Source organism: Dermatophagoides pteronyssinus, unplaced genomic scaffold (assembly GCF_027571235.1).
Source record: "Dermatophagoides pteronyssinus isolate colony J.1.1.1.1 unplaced genomic scaffold, Derpt_VIB-CSIC_2022.12 sq0049, whole genome shotgun sequence".
NCBI classification, from domain to species: Eukaryota; Metazoa; Arthropoda; class Arachnida; order Sarcoptiformes; family Pyroglyphidae; genus Dermatophagoides; species Dermatophagoides pteronyssinus.
In genome coordinates, this window is record NW_027461572.1 from 60,168 (window position 1) to 77,517 (window position 17,350).

The 17,350-nt window shown below is 29.4% G+C and overlaps 10 protein-coding genes across 10 annotated transcripts; 4 read left to right on the forward strand and 6 right to left on the reverse strand.

Annotated features, from left to right (window-relative positions):
* The first annotated feature begins 13 nt into the window (after window positions 1–13).
* eIF3m (eukaryotic translation initiation factor 3 subunit m) lies at window positions 14–1,321 on the forward strand. Its single transcript, XM_027338940.2, has one exon. The coding sequence runs from the start codon at window positions 161–163 to the stop codon at window positions 1,307–1,309; it is 1,149 nt and encodes a 382-aa protein (XP_027194741.2). The 5' UTR covers window positions 14–160; the 3' UTR covers window positions 1,310–1,321.
* A 283-nt stretch (window positions 1,322–1,604) lies between these two features.
* CSN5 (COP9 signalosome subunit 5) lies at window positions 1,605–2,751 on the forward strand. The gene is given in 4 exon segments (XM_027338941.2): window positions 1,605–1,741; window positions 1,808–2,201; window positions 2,203–2,475; window positions 2,477–2,751. Coding segments are annotated over 4 exon segments (1,047 nt in total). The 5' UTR covers window positions 1,605–1,607; the 3' UTR covers window positions 2,723–2,751.
* A 122-nt stretch (window positions 2,752–2,873) lies between these two features.
* Window positions 2,874–5,454, reverse strand: LOC113789404 (uncharacterized). The gene has a single exon (XM_027338934.2). It carries the CDS (start codon window positions 5,409–5,411, stop codon window positions 3,015–3,017), a length of 2,397 nt encoding a protein of 798 aa, XP_027194735.2. The 5' UTR covers window positions 5,412–5,454; the 3' UTR covers window positions 2,874–3,014.
* A 119-nt stretch (window positions 5,455–5,573) lies between these two features.
* Spase25 (Signal peptidase complex subunit Spase25) lies at window positions 5,574–6,607 on the reverse strand. Its single transcript, XM_027338944.2, has 2 exons — window positions 6,092–6,607; window positions 5,574–6,031 (listed from the first exon to the last, which is right to left on the reverse strand). The coding sequence occupies exons 1-2, from the start codon at window positions 6,431–6,433 to the stop codon at window positions 5,816–5,818; spliced, it is 558 nt and encodes a 185-aa protein (XP_027194745.1). The 5' UTR covers window positions 6,434–6,607; the 3' UTR covers window positions 5,574–5,815.
* A 32-nt stretch (window positions 6,608–6,639) lies between these two features.
* On the reverse strand, window positions 6,640–8,469 carry LOC113789406 (uncharacterized). Its single transcript, XM_027338936.2, has one exon. The coding sequence runs from the start codon at window positions 8,350–8,352 to the stop codon at window positions 6,709–6,711; it is 1,644 nt and encodes a 547-aa protein (XP_027194737.1). The 5' UTR covers window positions 8,353–8,469; the 3' UTR covers window positions 6,640–6,708.
* Window positions 8,470–8,478: 9 nt separating this feature from the next.
* LOC113789412 (serine hydrolase BPHL-like) lies at window positions 8,479–9,707 on the forward strand. The gene is made up of 2 exons (XM_027338942.2): window positions 8,479–9,072; window positions 9,135–9,707. The coding sequence occupies exons 1-2, from the start codon at window positions 8,557–8,559 to the stop codon at window positions 9,624–9,626; spliced, it is 1,008 nt and encodes a 335-aa protein (XP_027194743.2). The 5' UTR covers window positions 8,479–8,556; the 3' UTR covers window positions 9,627–9,707.
* On the reverse strand, window positions 9,643–11,065 carry Pdxk (pyridoxal kinase). Its single transcript, XM_027338943.2, has 4 exons — window positions 10,496–11,065; window positions 10,401–10,435; window positions 10,258–10,343; window positions 9,643–10,199 (listed from the first exon to the last, which is right to left on the reverse strand). Exons 1-4 carry the CDS (start codon window positions 10,839–10,841, stop codon window positions 9,734–9,736), a joined length of 933 nt encoding a protein of 310 aa, XP_027194744.1. The 5' UTR covers window positions 10,842–11,065; the 3' UTR covers window positions 9,643–9,733.
* A 124-nt stretch (window positions 11,066–11,189) lies between these two features.
* LOC113789416 (uncharacterized) lies at window positions 11,190–12,112 on the forward strand. Its single transcript, XM_027338945.2, has 2 exons — window positions 11,190–11,553; window positions 11,612–12,112. Exons 1-2 carry the CDS (start codon window positions 11,469–11,471, stop codon window positions 12,031–12,033), a joined length of 507 nt encoding a protein of 168 aa, XP_027194746.1. The 5' UTR covers window positions 11,190–11,468; the 3' UTR covers window positions 12,034–12,112.
* Window positions 12,014–12,685, reverse strand: LOC113789417 (uncharacterized). The gene is made up of 2 exons (XM_027338946.2): window positions 12,369–12,685; window positions 12,014–12,308 (listed from the first exon to the last, which is right to left on the reverse strand). The coding sequence occupies exons 1-2, from the start codon at window positions 12,598–12,600 to the stop codon at window positions 12,097–12,099; spliced, it is 444 nt and encodes a 147-aa protein (XP_027194747.2). The 5' UTR covers window positions 12,601–12,685; the 3' UTR covers window positions 12,014–12,096.
* Window positions 12,686–12,720: 35 nt separating this feature from the next.
* Window positions 12,721–15,863, reverse strand: LOC113789405 (nose resistant to fluoxetine protein 6-like). The gene is made up of 9 exons (XM_027338935.2): window positions 15,489–15,863; window positions 15,249–15,415; window positions 15,062–15,170; window positions 14,893–14,995; window positions 14,541–14,824; window positions 13,992–14,455; window positions 13,720–13,925; window positions 13,116–13,641; window positions 12,721–13,057 (listed from the first exon to the last, which is right to left on the reverse strand). Exons 1-9 carry the CDS (start codon window positions 15,823–15,825, stop codon window positions 12,866–12,868), a joined length of 2,388 nt encoding a protein of 795 aa, XP_027194736.2. The 5' UTR covers window positions 15,826–15,863; the 3' UTR covers window positions 12,721–12,865.
* Window positions 15,864–17,350: the final 1,487 nt, after the last annotated feature.

Here is a 17,350-nt window from a genome sequence, read left to right on the forward strand (position 1 = left end):
GACTGAGTAGGCTTTTTGTGTTGGAGAACAACAATCCACGTGTCTTTTTTGTTTTTTTGGATTCACGATTCACAGAATCTACTAATTTTTAAATTGATTATCATTTTTTTCTGGATCATTTTTCGAATTGAAAATAATTCTTACTTTTAACGAAAACAAAATGCGTGTCGAAGCATTCATTTGTATCAATGAAAAAGCTCAATGTGAAGAGCTACGAGAATATATGCTTGAATTGGGTGCACCAATTTCTCGTACAGCATCCGACAATTATATTATCGATCTACAACAAATCATTTCGGTTTGTGATATTGTATTCAAAGTGGAAAAAGAAAATGAAATCGAAATGGTATTGAATTCGATTGTTTCAGTTTTATTGCAAGTTGGCGCTAATCAACCTGAAGCACCGGCATTATTGGCTTCATTTTGTGATCAATTGATCAAAGCTCCAACACCTAAAACAGCTTCCACTGCATTTCGTGTGTTACAAAATCTATTCAACGGTTTTATTCATACTCCACATCGATATCGTATCTATTTGGCATTGATTCAATTATGTGAATTGAGTGGCCAAGTACGACTTATCTATAATCATTTGCCACAATTTAAAAAATGGTTCCCTGTCGATGAATTTGGTGGGGAAAAAATTCAATCATTATTGCGTTTATTGCATTCAATTTTGCAAACAAATAAACTACCAGATATGGCGGCCAAAGTAATGGTAGAATTATTGACAACATATACCGAAGAAAATGCATCACAGGCACGTGAAGATGCTCATAAATGTATTGTATCGGCCATTGCCGATCCGAATACATTTCTAATGGATTATTTACTCACATTGAAACCAGTGAAATTTTTGGAAGGCGAACCAATCTATGAATTATTGACCATTTTTGTTACCGAAAATCTTTCGGCTTATGTTGATTTCTATAAATCACATGCCAGCTATATTACTGATACTTTGAATCTATCGCATGATGCAAATATGCAAAAAATGCGTCTTCTTACATTCATGCAGATGGCCGAAATAAAAAAAGAATTGTATTTTGCTGATATACAAAAAGAATTACAATTAACATCGGATCAAGTAGAATTTTTCATCATTGATGTATTGAAAACCAAATTGGTCAAAGCACATATTGATCAAGCAAATCAAAAAGTTATCGTTTCATTAACTATGCATCGTACATTTGGCCGTGCACAATGGAAACAATTACATGAAACATTGAAACAATGTTCATCGAATATGTCGAAAATTCAGGATACATTAATTCAGTATATGCTTGCTTATAATCAATCAGTACACTAGAAATTATTTTTTTGTTTGAAAAAAATATGCATACATAAAACGCCCACAAATTTGAATAATTTTTTCCATAGAAAATTCAAAAATTTCAATTTTATTTAAAAATTTAATCTGAAAATAAATAAATTTGAATTCAAAAAAAAAATTTCTCGTAAATCTTTAATTCTGTCTATACGGAGAAACTTTTCGGAAAATATACAAAAAACACAATGCAAATGTGCGATTGTTGTTGCTATTGTGTTATTTGAAGTATCAAAGAATTTTTTTTCTTCAATATTTGTTCTTTGAATAAATTCTAAAAATGTCTGGTCAAGTAGCATTAAAAACATGGGAACTTTCTAATCAAATTGAAACAATCAATGGTATTGATGAAATTTATAAATATAATCGTGAACAACAACAAGATATATTGTCAGCTAAACCATGGGATAAAGAGTAAGTTTTACTTTTCCAAAAATTTTCGAATTGAAATCCTAATATTTTTTTTTTTATATTATACAGTCCACATTATTTTAAAGATATTAAAATATCAGCATTAGCATTGTTGAAAATGGTTATGCATGCACGTTCAGGTGGTTCAATCGAAGTAATGGGACTTATGTTAGGAAAAGTCGATGCCAATACATTGATTGTAATGGATGCATTTGCATTGCCTGTCGAAGGAACTGAAACTCGTGTAAATGCACAAGCACAAGCTTATGAATATATGGCTGAATATACTGAATCAGCTAAACAGGTTGGTCGTCTTGAAAATGTTATCGGTTGGTATCATTCACATCCTGGTTATGGTTGTTGGCTTAGCGGTATCGATGTTTCCACACAAATGTTAAATCAACAATTTCAGGAACCATTTGTTGCCATTGTTATTGATCCGATTCGTACAATGTCAGCGGGTAAAAGTTTGTTTGGGTGCATTTCGTACCTATCCAAAAGGTTATAAACCACCGGATGAAGGTCCAGAAGAATATCAATCAATACCATTGAATAAGATTGAAGATTTTGGTGTTCATTGTAAACATTATTATTCATTAGAAGTATCATATTTTAAATCATCATTAGATAATCGTATTCTTGATTCATTATGGAATAAATATTGGGTCAATACATTGAGTTCATCATCATTGATCACCAGTCATGATTATCATATACGACAGATACAAGATTTGGCCGGAAAAACTGGAAAATACCCAGCAAATTCGTGGCCGATTTCCAATACAAATTGTTCAAACTGATACACATGATTCGAATGGTAGTAGTATTACTGGATCATCTAGTACGGGTCGCCGATCAGAAGATCGTCTTACCAAAGCGGAAAAAGATGCTTCGAAAACAACTATCGAAGTTATTCATGGATTAATGTCACAAACAATGAAAGTAATGTTATTTAATCGTATCAATAATGTTATGAATAAATAAACTGTAATTTTTTTTAATTAAAAATTTTTATACAAAAATAAATGATAAAAAATTATATTTTTCTAAATAAAATACCGAAATGTCAGACTTTGCTCGGGCCATCTTTGAACAGTGTTAACCGTTCTCTGGTGGAAACCGCGAATGAACAAAGAAAAATTTCATCATTATTTCGGCATTTTACCTGGATTCGAACCTGGTATCGCACAAATAAAGTCTTTCTCACTTCACCCAAACATAACCCATTAGACTAAATTGAAAACTTCTGCAATATGATTGCCATAATGTTCAATTTCTAATCATTATCATCTTCATCATTAATTTGTAAATTTTGTTCATTCATTTCCAATATGGCCAATAATTGTTGTGTTTGATCATCGGTAAGAGTTTCATTATTCGATGATGATTCAATCATTGCAGAATCATTTATACGCATAACAGTGGCGTCATCTTGATGTGGTTGTTCTCGATTAAAAAGATTTGAATCATTTCGTTTGATTGGACAACGAATTCGGCCAAATACCATTTCACGATGTCCAAATTGTTTACAATAACTACAACGAATTTTTTTACTTGATTGTTGATCCACTTGTGGTGGTTGAGAATCGTCAGCAAATTTTGTATTCAAATCTTCTGTAGATGTTCGATCATCCGGATACATTTTTAAAATGATTGAATCTTTATTCGAAACAAATGGCCGTATAGCATCGAATATATAGGAAAGTCTTTCCGATGATAATGATTGTAATTCTAATCGTGATGGTAGATCATCTGTTATTAATGATAGACATTCATTCGTTACTAAACGATAAGAAACGGTTGTTTCATTCGAATGAATAGTTTTTCGACATAAAACAAATCCAGGAAAATCTATTCCAATTTCAAAATGATTATTATTGTTTAAAATGTTTGGATCAATTTTCTGTATCATAGATAATTTTGATTTCCAATCATAAAGATCTAATAAGATTTGTCCACAATCATTACCGACCAAATATGTTTGTATATGATGTTCATCGATATTATTTTGTTCGCTCAAACAGCAACGATCGGCCAACATTTTCAATTTAGTTAATGAATCTATTCGACAGCTACGAAATTTTTTCTTCAAAACACCCATAAATAAATCATTCCAACAATGTGAATGACCAATAGGTAATGATGATATTTGAAATTTATCATGTTTACCAATCAATGTTCGCCACATTAAATATGATAATAATGAAGAATTTTTTAAATGATTAAGCTGGCCATTAGCTAAATGAACAATAGATTCATGTTCACCAAATCGATATGTAGAGAAAAAATGATGTAACAATGATAAACTAATATTTATCAAATTATCCGTTTGATGACAAATAAATTCCGGTACAATGTATAGAATAAATTTTCGTAATGGTTCAACTACAATACCAAACAATGCTACTTTGTAACCATTTTTGAAATAGATTCGTGGATTCTGTGAATCAAATGGTAACGATATGGTTGTAAACCAACCGAATGTATAATGCATCAATTTCAATGTAGATCGAAATGATTCTTTTAGATTTTGACTGAAATCATTTTGCATTCGAATATATTCATCATAAACAGTCTGACATTTGATTAATGTTGATTGAAAATGATTCAATTCCGGTTGAATATGATTTAAATGGGAAAGATATTTTTGTAATGATTCAAGTTTTGATGATTCAAGTAAATCGGTACGTATTAATCGTTGTTGATATTGACGGCATTGAAAACATGGATCACATCGATCATTAAATGTTTGAATATTAGGATAATATAGATTCCATAATTCTTGCCATAAAGCAAATGATAATGGTTCGACTTTTAGATCTAAACATGTCATTGAATATTGTTCATAGATATGACGTCGAGATTGATTTGAATTATTTGGTAATAGATAAAGATCTTTATAATTTGATTCTGAACTAAAACAACCGGCTATTTGAAGTGAATTTTGTTGACCATAATTCTGTATGAATATTAATGCTTCTCGTTGACGACGATTCATAGAAATTTTATTTTGGGAATTATTGTAAATAGATTCATGTCGTGGTGAATCGATTCCATTCGATATAAAATGTTTGATTATATTTTTGAATCGTTTATTACCACAGCCAAAAACATAGAGAAAAAATGATCGACATACTTCTTGTCCACGAAATTGAAAATTGGTATGTGTTCGAGAATCACTGGATATATCATCGGTATCATCGACATTTGTCTTATGTTTTCGTTTACGGTGATGATTGTTTTGTACAAGGCTATTCATTGCTCCTAATAGCAATAAATGTTGATGATTAACATGATCGGGACAATATTTATCCAATGCCAAAGCATCTAAATGTGATTTAAATGCAATTGATTTTGAAAATTTTCGATAACATTGTTTTGAACAACAACAGCCATTATTATTGCTAAAATATTCATCATAAAATTCAGTACAACTATCAAAATTTTCCGGTATTGTTGATGTTTGATCAACAATTGATTGCAATTTTATTTCATGTTTTATTGCCGGTTTTTCGGGTTCAAGCTCAATTTTATTTGTTGTGTTTGATAATTCCGGATTAGCATCACACCTAACACTACTATCGAAAAAAATTGACAAAACATTAATAATTTCAGATGGAAGTTGTTCAGCTTGAAATTGTTTTACAAGATTTTTAACATTATCATCATCCATTTGAAATCAGAATCAATTTAAAGTTGGAAAAAAAATTGTCAGAATAAACAAGAATTGATCATCCATAAATAAAGTATTCGAATGAATTTTAATTTAGTAAAAATTTTTTATTCAAATAATCTTTTTAAGAATACAATTTCCGATGATCAAAGAAAACATGAATAAACAAGAAAAAAAGAAATTCATTCATTTATTTTTGCTTAAATTTGTACGAGAAAAGAAAATTTACATTTGAAATTGGGTATTTCGTACTGTCTTTTGGAATTTGGTATGATTTAATTTTAGTGACTTTTAAGCCAGATGTATGTTGTGGGTTTGCGGCTGGAAAAACATTAACGGATTGATAAATATGAAGGCCAATCACCAATGATGAACATGATTCGGAAAAAAAACCAATGTGCTTTTTAGTTGGTCTTTTTATTCAACATACGTGAATATAATCGTTTAAGATCATCTTCAAATTTTCGTTCAAGAAAATATCCTTCATCATCGACCCATTTACCAATTGAACCTTCTAGTTTTGATTCACATGGTTGGCCACCATTTTTGTTCGTTTTCAATTCGATCAACAATTGATATTGATCATCAAATCGTTTCATATATGATGATACAGTAATTGACTATTGATGGAAACAAATTTCAATAAAAAAAAATGGAATTTCAATGAAAAATTTTAATACCTTATTTCCATGTTTAGCTTTTAAAAAGATTCCCTTTTCAACCATAGTTGTATAAATGGTCAATATTGCCATGAATACGAAATATGCACAAACACAAATGAGAAGTATTGGCCTAGATGTTGGAAATGGATTCAGATAATCCCAGATAAGTGCAAATACGGCTACACCAACAGCCATCAAGCTAATACCCAAACGAATATCGATAAGTATAAAATTTTCTTTATATTGATTTGTATGGGTGAAAAAAAATTTAACAGCATCATCCAAACGATTTTTGACAGCCGATCCATCCCATTTATCCAATGGTTTGATTATTTCACCAATCATTTCATTTTCAGACATTTTTTAAATTTGAAAATTCTAGATAATTAAACTGTGGGAACAAAATGAAACCGATAAGTAAATTTTGATGATAATTTGAAAAAATAAACTAAAATTCGTTGAACAAATGATGAAATCCTAAACAAATTCGAATGCTGACGCGACAACACAAACCTAAATTAACCGGAATGGATTCATCAATGTATACAATATCATGAGTCAAGAAATGATGATTTTTTATGATCACAGAGGGAGCTTTATTTATTTTTTTTGGATTAAAAAAAAATTTAAAAATTTCAAATTGAAAACAATGATTCAGGTAGAAATTCGTTCGGTATCGATGATTCTTGTGTAAGAACCGTGCATAATGTACCGGCAAACAAAAATTGCCATTCTTGATAAATAGATTGTTCTGGATTACAATTTTGTTGGATACATTCTTTCATATCATATAGAATTTGTAGAAGATCTTCATAACGTTTTTCATCGGCTAATCCGAGTAAAAATCGAATGACATATGAAATATCCATATCGTTCAATTCTTCAGTGCTACAGATCCATTCTTCAAATAATTTTCCAACATCTTGAATACTAGTTTTACCACAAACATTAGCCTTCATACCGACAATTCGACCAAAGAAAATATTGTTAGCAATATCTACATTATTTTGGATTGGTTTTTTCAAATTTTTAACAGGTGATTTCGTAGGTTTATCCGAAGTTTTCGTGCATTGATTGTTTTTCTGTTGTTTTTGACGTGCGTAACCAATAACTTCTCGACGTATTTCATCGGGTAATTCATTCAGCATAGCAGAATCCAATTCTTGTGTAGAACCTGGCATATAATCTGATGTATTGAATGCTAATGGTTCGTGATTTTGAGCCGGTAATACACCAGTGGTTGATGATGATGATGGTCCTTGTTCTGAAATTCGTGAAGAATGTGGTTTAGTATTAGGCGTACTATGTTTATCATTATCTAGCTCATTTAATAATTTTAAAAGATTTGGTTCAAAATCTTGATCTGAATCAACTTCATACGTTTCATATGTCAAAGTCATCAGACCATTTTTTATGCCAAGTATTGGACTTAATGATCGAAATTTTTTCGAATCTTTTTTCTCCAATTGTTGTTGTTGCTGCTGCTGTTGTTGTTGTTCTAATTGTCTAGTCATTCGGGCAAATGTTTCACGAATATCTTGAAATTTTTTATGTACAAGAAATTCATGCAATGGTAATAATTTTCGTGCACGAAGCGATTCGATTATCCATTCTGGTCGAACAGTTTTATTTCGTGCGATTTCAGATTTCATTTGTGCCGATGAAAGAATTGTTGCAATTGTATGTGTTGTACGATGTCGATCGAAAATTAATGTATAATGACCACCAGTGAAAAGCATCAATGTATGAAGATGTGATGCAATAGGATTCGTATATCCATTAACGTATATACAAATACCTTCGAACAATGTTGACAAATCAGATTGTTCTGGTTCAAAATAAAAACGATTAAAATATTCCCAAATTTCAGCTGTATAATCGATTACAGGTGGTAATGAATCAGGATCACAGATACGCCATTTTGGATCACCCAAAGGAATATCTGCAAAACGATTGACAGGTGGATCGATATGGAATCGACAACCACGTTTTTGTTGTAGTTCAAGACAACGTTGACGAAGTTGTCGGAGATATTCACGTTGTTCGCTACAATAATCATCAAATTTTAATCGTTTTGTGTGTAAATAATCTCGATATATATCTCTTATACCACGTGATTTATCCTCTTCATCTTTGTTGTCAACGATTTCATCATCGAATTCGAATTCATCATCTTCGTGATCATCAACTTCCAAGAGTAAATGTTCAGTTGGATTTATATCAACATTAGTTTTTGGTCTAGCACGTGATAGTTTTGGTCGTTTATTACCTCGATTCATTTTGATAAATATTCGGATAATCACAAAAGACGCGGGCAAATTGTCACCATGAATTTTGTTTTGAAAATTTTGTTTCTCATAATTTTGTCTAAAGAATTTTATTCATAGATGTCGTTAATTATATTGTAGAATTCATGTCAAAGTGCTGCATTAATGCATGGACAAAAAAATAGCTAATGCGATCATTATTTTGATTTTCGAAATATGAGCCAATTCCGTAATCGATTTGGATCGCTGTTAAAACAGCAATTACAAAAATCCACTCAAAATATTTCCATTAATAATCGAATATCTAAAATTTTAGCGATTTCAAATCGCCATCAATCATTGTGGTGTCCAATCTATAATGAATCTATTTTGCAAAGACATAATTATAGACAGATTTTCACATCATTTACGCGGCATTTAAGTGATTCGAATAAAGAACAACAAAATAATACTCCGAAAATTCCTAATCCGATATTCGGTCATGATGTTGAAATTGATGGACGTAAAATTCATTATGAAAGTGCTGGTCAAGGTGAACATGTATTATTGTTAATGCCGGGTGCATTAGGCACTGGCCGCAATGATTTTCTTCCACAATTGACCGGTTTGGATGGATCAAAATTCAAAATTATTGCATGGGATCCACCTGGTTATGGACAAAGTCGACCACCAGAACGAGATTTGGAAGATTTCTATCGACGTGATGCCGTTATGGCAGCAAAATTAATGAAGGTTTGATTTTTTCGATGTTATATCCCCTACCTACCTAATTCATATTATGTTATTCGATTTAGAAATTGAATCATGATAGTTATTCTATTCTTGGATGGAGTGATGGAGGTATAACTGGAATCATTTTAGCAGCCGCTAATCCAAATAATTTACAGAAATTAATTATATGGGGTGCAAATGCTTATGTTTGCGAAGAAGATCGAGAATTATTGCGTAAAGTTCGTGATGCTCGTCATGGATGGTCTGAAAGAATGCGACGACCAATGATCGGAATTTATGGTGAAGAACATTTCTATCAATTATGGGATCGTTTTATTTCGCATATGTTAACATTAAGTGATATTTGTAAATCAGATCTAAAACGTATTGAATGTCCAGTGTTAATATTACATGGTGATGAAGATCCAATGCTTGCACGTGAACATCCACTTTATCTTGTTAATAATATTCCTAATGCTACATTGTTTCGATTTCCCAAAGGTAAACATAACATTCATCAACGATTTGCCGAAGAATTTAATGAATTATGTGAAGATTTTCTTCTAACTAAATAATAATTATAGTCAAATGTGAATGGAAGACTTTTTAATTTGTAAAAATGGTTTGAATTAAATTGAAAATTGGTAAAAATTTTAGATTTTAAGAAAAATCTTGATTCTGTTTAAATTAATTCCGCAAAAAATTGAATTTTTGGTTCAAGAATATCGTCACGGCATTTGATAATTTGTAACTCACGATTAAATGGCAGCTCTAATCCACGAGGCTTATTGTTAGCATGATTGAATGTACGACAAATAATTGAATTCAATGTTGCCGTTACATTTTCCATTGTTGTTTTTAAATCAAATTTTGTTTTTGTAAACCAAGCTAAAAACAATGCTGCGAATAGATCACCGGTACCGGTAAAATTAGCCTCGAATCTCGGTATTTCCAATTTAAACAGCTGTCGAATTTGGCCGGATGGTCCGGGTAATTCGCTTGAACCAATAGTCATTAATCGTTTGTTTGTACCGTTAAAACCTTCATCAGTAGATGATATTATGACGGTTTTGATGCCCAAGGAATGTAAATGATCAATAGCTTTTAGCGCCGTTTCAATTCCAGTGATTTTTATACCACTCAATAATCTGAAATTTTGAAACAAAAAAACGTTAAAAAAACATACGGATAACAGTGGATACAAACTCTGCTTCAAATTGATTCGGACAAATAATATCGGCCAACGGAATGATTTTCTCTTTGTATACGGAAAGCAACTCTTCTGGTACGTACTAAAGTGAAGAATATTTAATTAGAATACATGTTTAAAACAAACAAAAATCAATCACCATTTTGCCATTATCTCCAAGAACTGGATCACAAACTATCAATTTCAAATGAATTTTAAAGTCGTAATATCATTTTTGTTTGCAAAAATACTTACGATATACAACATTCGGGGCTTTGGATTTGATTTCTTTAATAACAGAATTCATTGCTTGCAAAAAACTGGCTGATCTTGCATAACCGGTCAATAAATGTGTATATTGACAAAGAAGATTATTATATCGAAGACCTTCGATTAATTCGGATAAATCTTGTTCGTTTAATACTTGTCCAGTCCATTTTGGATATCCAGTATGAGTACTGAATTGGACCGAATTTATAAAATCAACATCGAATCCAAGCGTTTGCAATGGAAATACGGCCGATTTATTTCCACAATAACCGGATACAACATGACTTTGAATCGACAGAACACGGCGATCATCATCGTCAAAATTTTCCATGATAATTGCTTTAATTTTCGTTGACTTTTTGTGTAACGGATAAAAAGAATGCAGGCAAGTTATCTCAAATTTAATTTTTTAACTAACGATGATCATAAAACATTGATGTTCTCCTTGAAAACCAATAAAATTTTCACCATATTTGCAAGGATAACATCAATAACAATCAATGATATTTATGAGCATAAAAAAAATGTTTTCAATTTGGTGAATGGAAATCCATTAAATTTACTTTTACAAAAACAACAACCAAATTAGGTTATATTTCGCAAGAATCCAAAAAAGATGATAATCGTTTTTTCAAGATGGCAGCACAGGTCTCAATGTAATAAATTTTTTTATCGAAAAAAAATCATAATTCGAACCCGAAACAAAATCAAGTACAGGACCCTTGGTCCTTTGATTGAAGATTGCTATCGTGTTCGGGACACCTGTCAAACGGATGATGAATGGTCATTTTTCTTTTGAAAATACAAATGATAATGATGAGTATGACCTCGAAACAACAACAACATGACGTTGTCATTGATTTAGGTTCTTGTTTGTTGTTTGTTGTTTTTTCGTTTAAATTTCGTTTTTATTGTAATTTTTTTTCTGATTTGAATAAAAAAGATTTTCTAATCCAAAATGTATTACATTAATCCTGGTATTTTTTGTTTATCATTATATTTTATCATTGGCATCGATGCATTTACCGGGACATGGGGTAAAAGTAAGATTTTTTCAGAATCTATTTGAAAAAAACATTGATTTACTTGTATAAATTACAGTTTTTAGCGATTCGACAGCAATCGAAGATGAATTACATATTGCACGAACACCACCATCATCATTAATATTGCCAAATATTTATGAAAATTGGACAAGAATGTTTCGTACAAATCATAAATATCTTTCGGCAAATTCAAGACGTAAATCTACGGAACGAAAATTATTGGAAAATATTGGCAATTATCAACAATATTTAAATACAGAAATGTTAGCATTAATGCAAGAAATGAAATTTGATCGTATGGCTGTTATTGTAAATGATGAACGACAATTTAACATTAATCCAGAACGTTTCGAACATCATGGTAATCGATTAACAGTTGAAGAATATATTCGTTGGCTATATGAATTACATAGAATGTCAAAAGATTTTAAAGATGAATTGATTGATGAACAACAGATTGAAGGTCGATTTGGTTGAAATTTTAATTTGTAAATTATTAAAAAATAAATAATAATATTTTCTTTGAAAAAAACAAATAAATTAATTTCCAATCTTATCTTGTTCGAATTTAAGTTTATAACGTATTTTTCGAATCAGTTTTAATTCATCTTCATCCGCTTTATATTCTATATCGATCGGTTCTGCACCTTCTTCTTTACCAGCAAATCGATAACGACCTGGTATAGATAATAGTTCATATCTTTTCTTTAATCGTTTAAGACTAAGAAATCTACCACGAAATAATAAACCACCTTGTAAATTGATTATTTTTTGTGAATATAGAGAATCTAATTACATTAAAAAAAACATACATTTAAATTGTGGAAATTTTCTAGTAACAAATGTATAAACATAATATATGATAATTATGGATAGGATTGTTGTAGTCATTCTACTTGAATTATGAATAACATCTAAAACATATTCCATTTGAAGCCAAATTTGTTGATGCCATTCTTTTGGTAATTCTGGATTAAGTTCTTTCATAAAAATTTCATCATGATAATAATCACTATAATCATCGATCGATGCTAATGATTCCATTATAATGAAATTTAATAAATAGAAAATTATTTTGTTATTTTCAAAAACAATCTTTTAATTTTCTTTAACAACAACAAAAAACAAAACAAACATCAATTATAAAACAATCACAATAACAATAACTAAAATTTTTCTAAAATTCACGAATTTTTTTTTAAATAAACAAGAAATAAAATTTGTTGAACAAATTAACTTTTGATGAAAAATGAATGAATTATTTACAGATGCAAACAAACACAAATGAAAATGATTTTATGATGTCATTTTATTGATCTAAACTATTAATTGCTGGATTATCATTTCCAATGATTTTATTGTTGGTTCGAACATTTGAATGTTTACGATGATTTAGACGGAAAAATGTCGATTCAACATTAAGAAATGGTCGTTCAAACATGACAAACATAATGATCGATATTAATTGTGTAAAAAAGAAATAACAAATTACATCTAATACCTGTAGGAAAAAAGAGTTCATCAATTAAAAAATTCAAATGATAAAAAAATATACTTACAAAATTAAATTCAGAAAAATAAATTTTCTGTCGTAATGAATTGGTTATGGCACTGATTAAAATTGAATGTAATAAATATGATTGATATGTTAGTTTGCTGAATACTTGAAACATTGGATGTGAAAATATTCGATCCATCAATGGTAAATGTTGACGTGCCATTGCCCAAATTAATAAGGCCCAACCGATTGCCCATATGTTACGATGTATGGCACCATATAGAATGGATGGTACATTTACATAATCCCAACCTTGTAACCATGGATATGTAAGCATCGTTGTTGATATTAACATAATAATGGCTATAGTCATCAACATTAATCCAGTAAAAGTTGAATAATTATGTTTTATTCTTTCAACATGATTATTATTATCATCTCTACTATTCTCATCGTTAGATAGAAGATATTTTCGTTGATTATAAGCATTTCTTCGATGATAAATGTATGCCATAAGTATACCAATACAATATGGTCCAATTCGACAATAAGATGCTTTATACACCATGTTTATATAATCTAGATCGCTGAAAAATTGATAAAACAAATTCAAATTAGGATTGTTTTTGGATTGAAAATTAATAATATCAATAAAAAACACATACTAAGTGGTAACAACAACAGTAGGCGTTAAATGTTTCCATGCCATTAAAAATGCGGTTAAACTTGAACTAATTAATATGAATGTTATATTGATAATGATTCCGATTTTTTGCATATGAAAAGATTTATGTGCCAAAAATATAATTAACAATGGTGAAATGATGAAAAATTGCATATCAACAGCCAGATACCAAAGATAGGATAAACACTGGAAAAAAATAAAGTTATATAAATGTTGTTTTTGTTTTTTGACCCATTTTAAAATGATAATTACCTCACGCTGTGGATAAGCAGGCGAATTAAGATTACAGAAATTATTTACATAAAGAAAAATATTCCACCAATTTTTATGACAAGATTTTTGTGATAAATTTACATAATTATGCCACAATGGACCGGAACCAAAAATTTCAATCAAAATAGAAAGAGCAACAACACCAGCAACGGATGGAGTCAAACGAATATAACGATGAAATATTCGTTTTGGATGTTGTTTTAGATGATCAATCATTGATGGATTATGCTGAATTGTTGGCTGATTTTGATGTTCATTATTATTATGATTGTTGTTGTTGTTGTTATTGTTTAAATTAGTATATTTGAAACCAAATTGATTTAAAAATGAATGTGCCATAACAAAACCGGATAATAGAAAAAATGTATCCACCCAAAGTGCAGCATTCGTAACAAATTGATAAATGAATTCTTTTTCAGCATGTAAATATTTTACTAAATTGTCTATGAAAAAAAATGTGTTTTTAGAATATTATTAGGATTAGTTAGTTAAGTAAGACAGGTAGGTTATTTGGAATAAGATACTTACAACTTGGAACTTGAGCTTCAGTAAACGTATGATAGATAAGAATAAATAGAAAACTAAGAACACGAATTCCATGTAGACAATTAATTTGTTTGGTTTCATTTTTCTTCGATGAATGTAATGAATTAGTACGAAAAAGAAAACCAAGATTACGTTCCAGATCAAAACAAAGCAATAATCGTATGATAAAATTTTTCTTAATTGTCGATGAAAATTTATTCAATCGAATCATTTGTTCAATAATAGTTCCAAGGATGATCATTGTAAATATCGATATAAATATTGCACTAATTAACCGAAATGATGATAATTTAGAAATTTTTTGCTTTTTGGTTGTTTCAAAAAATAAACTTACATAATAACAATATGAATAGTTTCAATACGATTACCAATGTTAAGATCTTTTCTTGTGATACATTGTGAAATTATCAATGGTTTTTGTTTATCACGTATGGATACTAACAGCAAATAAAAAAGAAATCAAATTAATTTTTTTTTGGACATTATCAAAATCATATACATACATTCATTAAGAATAATAGGTAAATCATAATCAATTGAACATGCAGCCGGTAAACAAATACCAGCCATTGGTGGTACCATTGTCCATACGAATGGTGGAAATATATTGCTCTATGAATTTATATTGAATATAAGAAATGAATGAGGAATTTTGTTGTTGTTGTTGTTGAAAAAATGATTCAAAAATACCTCATTTTTAGTCAAAATAATTGATGTAGGAAATTGTATACTACAATATTGTATCTGACCATTTGGTAATTGATCAATATTTAGATCTAAACATTGATCAAATTCACCAAAAAATTGTACATTACCATTCATAATACCGGATTCAAGAACAGAATTTGAATCGATCACTAATTTAAAACAAAACAAAACAAAAATGTAATCAACAGGTGTGAAAAAGGGTTAAAAACTTCATCCACTTACTTTTAATTGCCCATTGTTCTTTGGAATTATCCAGAAAATAATTATATGATTGTCGACATTCTTCCGATAGATTATGGCTAACATTATGAAAATATTTAAAAAAATAATATAGAAAAATTTTTCTATTATCAAAACGTTTTTTTGGTTGATATTGAATGGATTCATTATCAATAAATTTTTTTGTTCGTAATGATTCTTCATTGATTTTATTTGACAAAACGGCGGTTCGTTGTTGACAATAACAAGTCGAAATAGTGATGTAAATAAAAATGGTAATCATCACATTCAAAATAGTTGCCATTATTGGATATTTTTTTAAATCACTTTTTTTGGACATCAAAAATAAAACTAACAGAAACGATGAAGAGAAATTCTTTCCCAAATTCAATCAGTCATTTCAAATCGATAATTGCATCAGAATAGTAAAAAAAATGCTGTTGAAGATAGAAGGGTTAGATCGAAAACAAAACTGGATTCACATATAAGAAAAACAAGCCAAACAGTGTTTATATATCAAAAAATGTTTTTTAATCAATGCCAATGATAAAATGTATGTTAATGATATTCGTTTTGATTTGCAATTTTTTTCGTTGTAATTTTTTTTCATTTTCATTGAAATTCTTGTGATAGAAAACAAAATCAATTAATTTCAATACACAGGCATACATACGCACAAACAGAGATCAAACATCCTTGATTCATTAATAAAAAATTTGTTTTTCATCAAATTGTGAAATGAAATAATCAAAAAACCAAAAAACAAAAAACCAAAAAAAACAAAACAAAATTTCCTCAATTGAAATTCATAAACGATGATGATCTTGGATAACTTGATGATTCAATAATCTATTGATTGATTGATTGATTTGATGAAATGGATCGATTTATATATCGAAAAAAAAGTTGAATAAATTTTTTTTTTTTGGATATAGCATATTAAAGCAGCATTTAATTGCATGCATTCATTCATTCATTCACTATTTTTTTTTCGGTAGAAATAATTTTTATTTCTGTTAAAGTTGATTTAAATCAATCAATCAAATCAATTATTATGATTAGAAATGATAGGATTGATTTTTATTTGTTGTTGATGCACACATCACACACACACACCACTATCGATATGATATGATAATCATCTTCTACATTATCATCATCTAAAACAGTGGTTCATCATCATCATAAAATCCAAACACACACACTCCTTTTTTCGCCATCCATCCATCCATCAACTATTCTCATTATCACAATTAAAAATGAATTTAAAAACAAAAAAAAAATTATCGTCAAAGGAATCATAAATCTTTTCACATTAAAATATTTTTTTTATCGATGTTGATGATCATCATCAAAGCCACCAAAAAAAAATCAGGATCAATGATAACGGATTTTCAATTTTTTTTCTTTAGTTTTGTTTAGGAGAAAAAAAACAAGCATCCTTGATTTCAAGATTGAGAAATTGAAAATGTACTTGAGATTGGTGGGATGGTATGACAAATTTTTTTTTAATTGTACAGTTTTTTTTTGTTGTGAATTTTGCTTTCCATTTCCATTTCATTTCGATTCATCGAGGGTCAGGATTATTTTTTTGATTTTTGATTTTTGATTTTCCCCTCGCCGCTCACATCACATTTTGGTGTTGAACGTGTTGAATCCAAAAAAGAAATTTGTTAATGCATACATTGCATCAATGATTAATCAATCCGTACATTGACTTTAATGTTATTTTTCGAGGTTATTTTTTTTATTGTCAACAACAACAACAACAACAGAAGCAACATTCAAATCATTTCAAGATTCAGGTTATTTTTAGGCAATAAAAATAGAAAAATTTATTTTCCATCATTACGGATGACGATAAT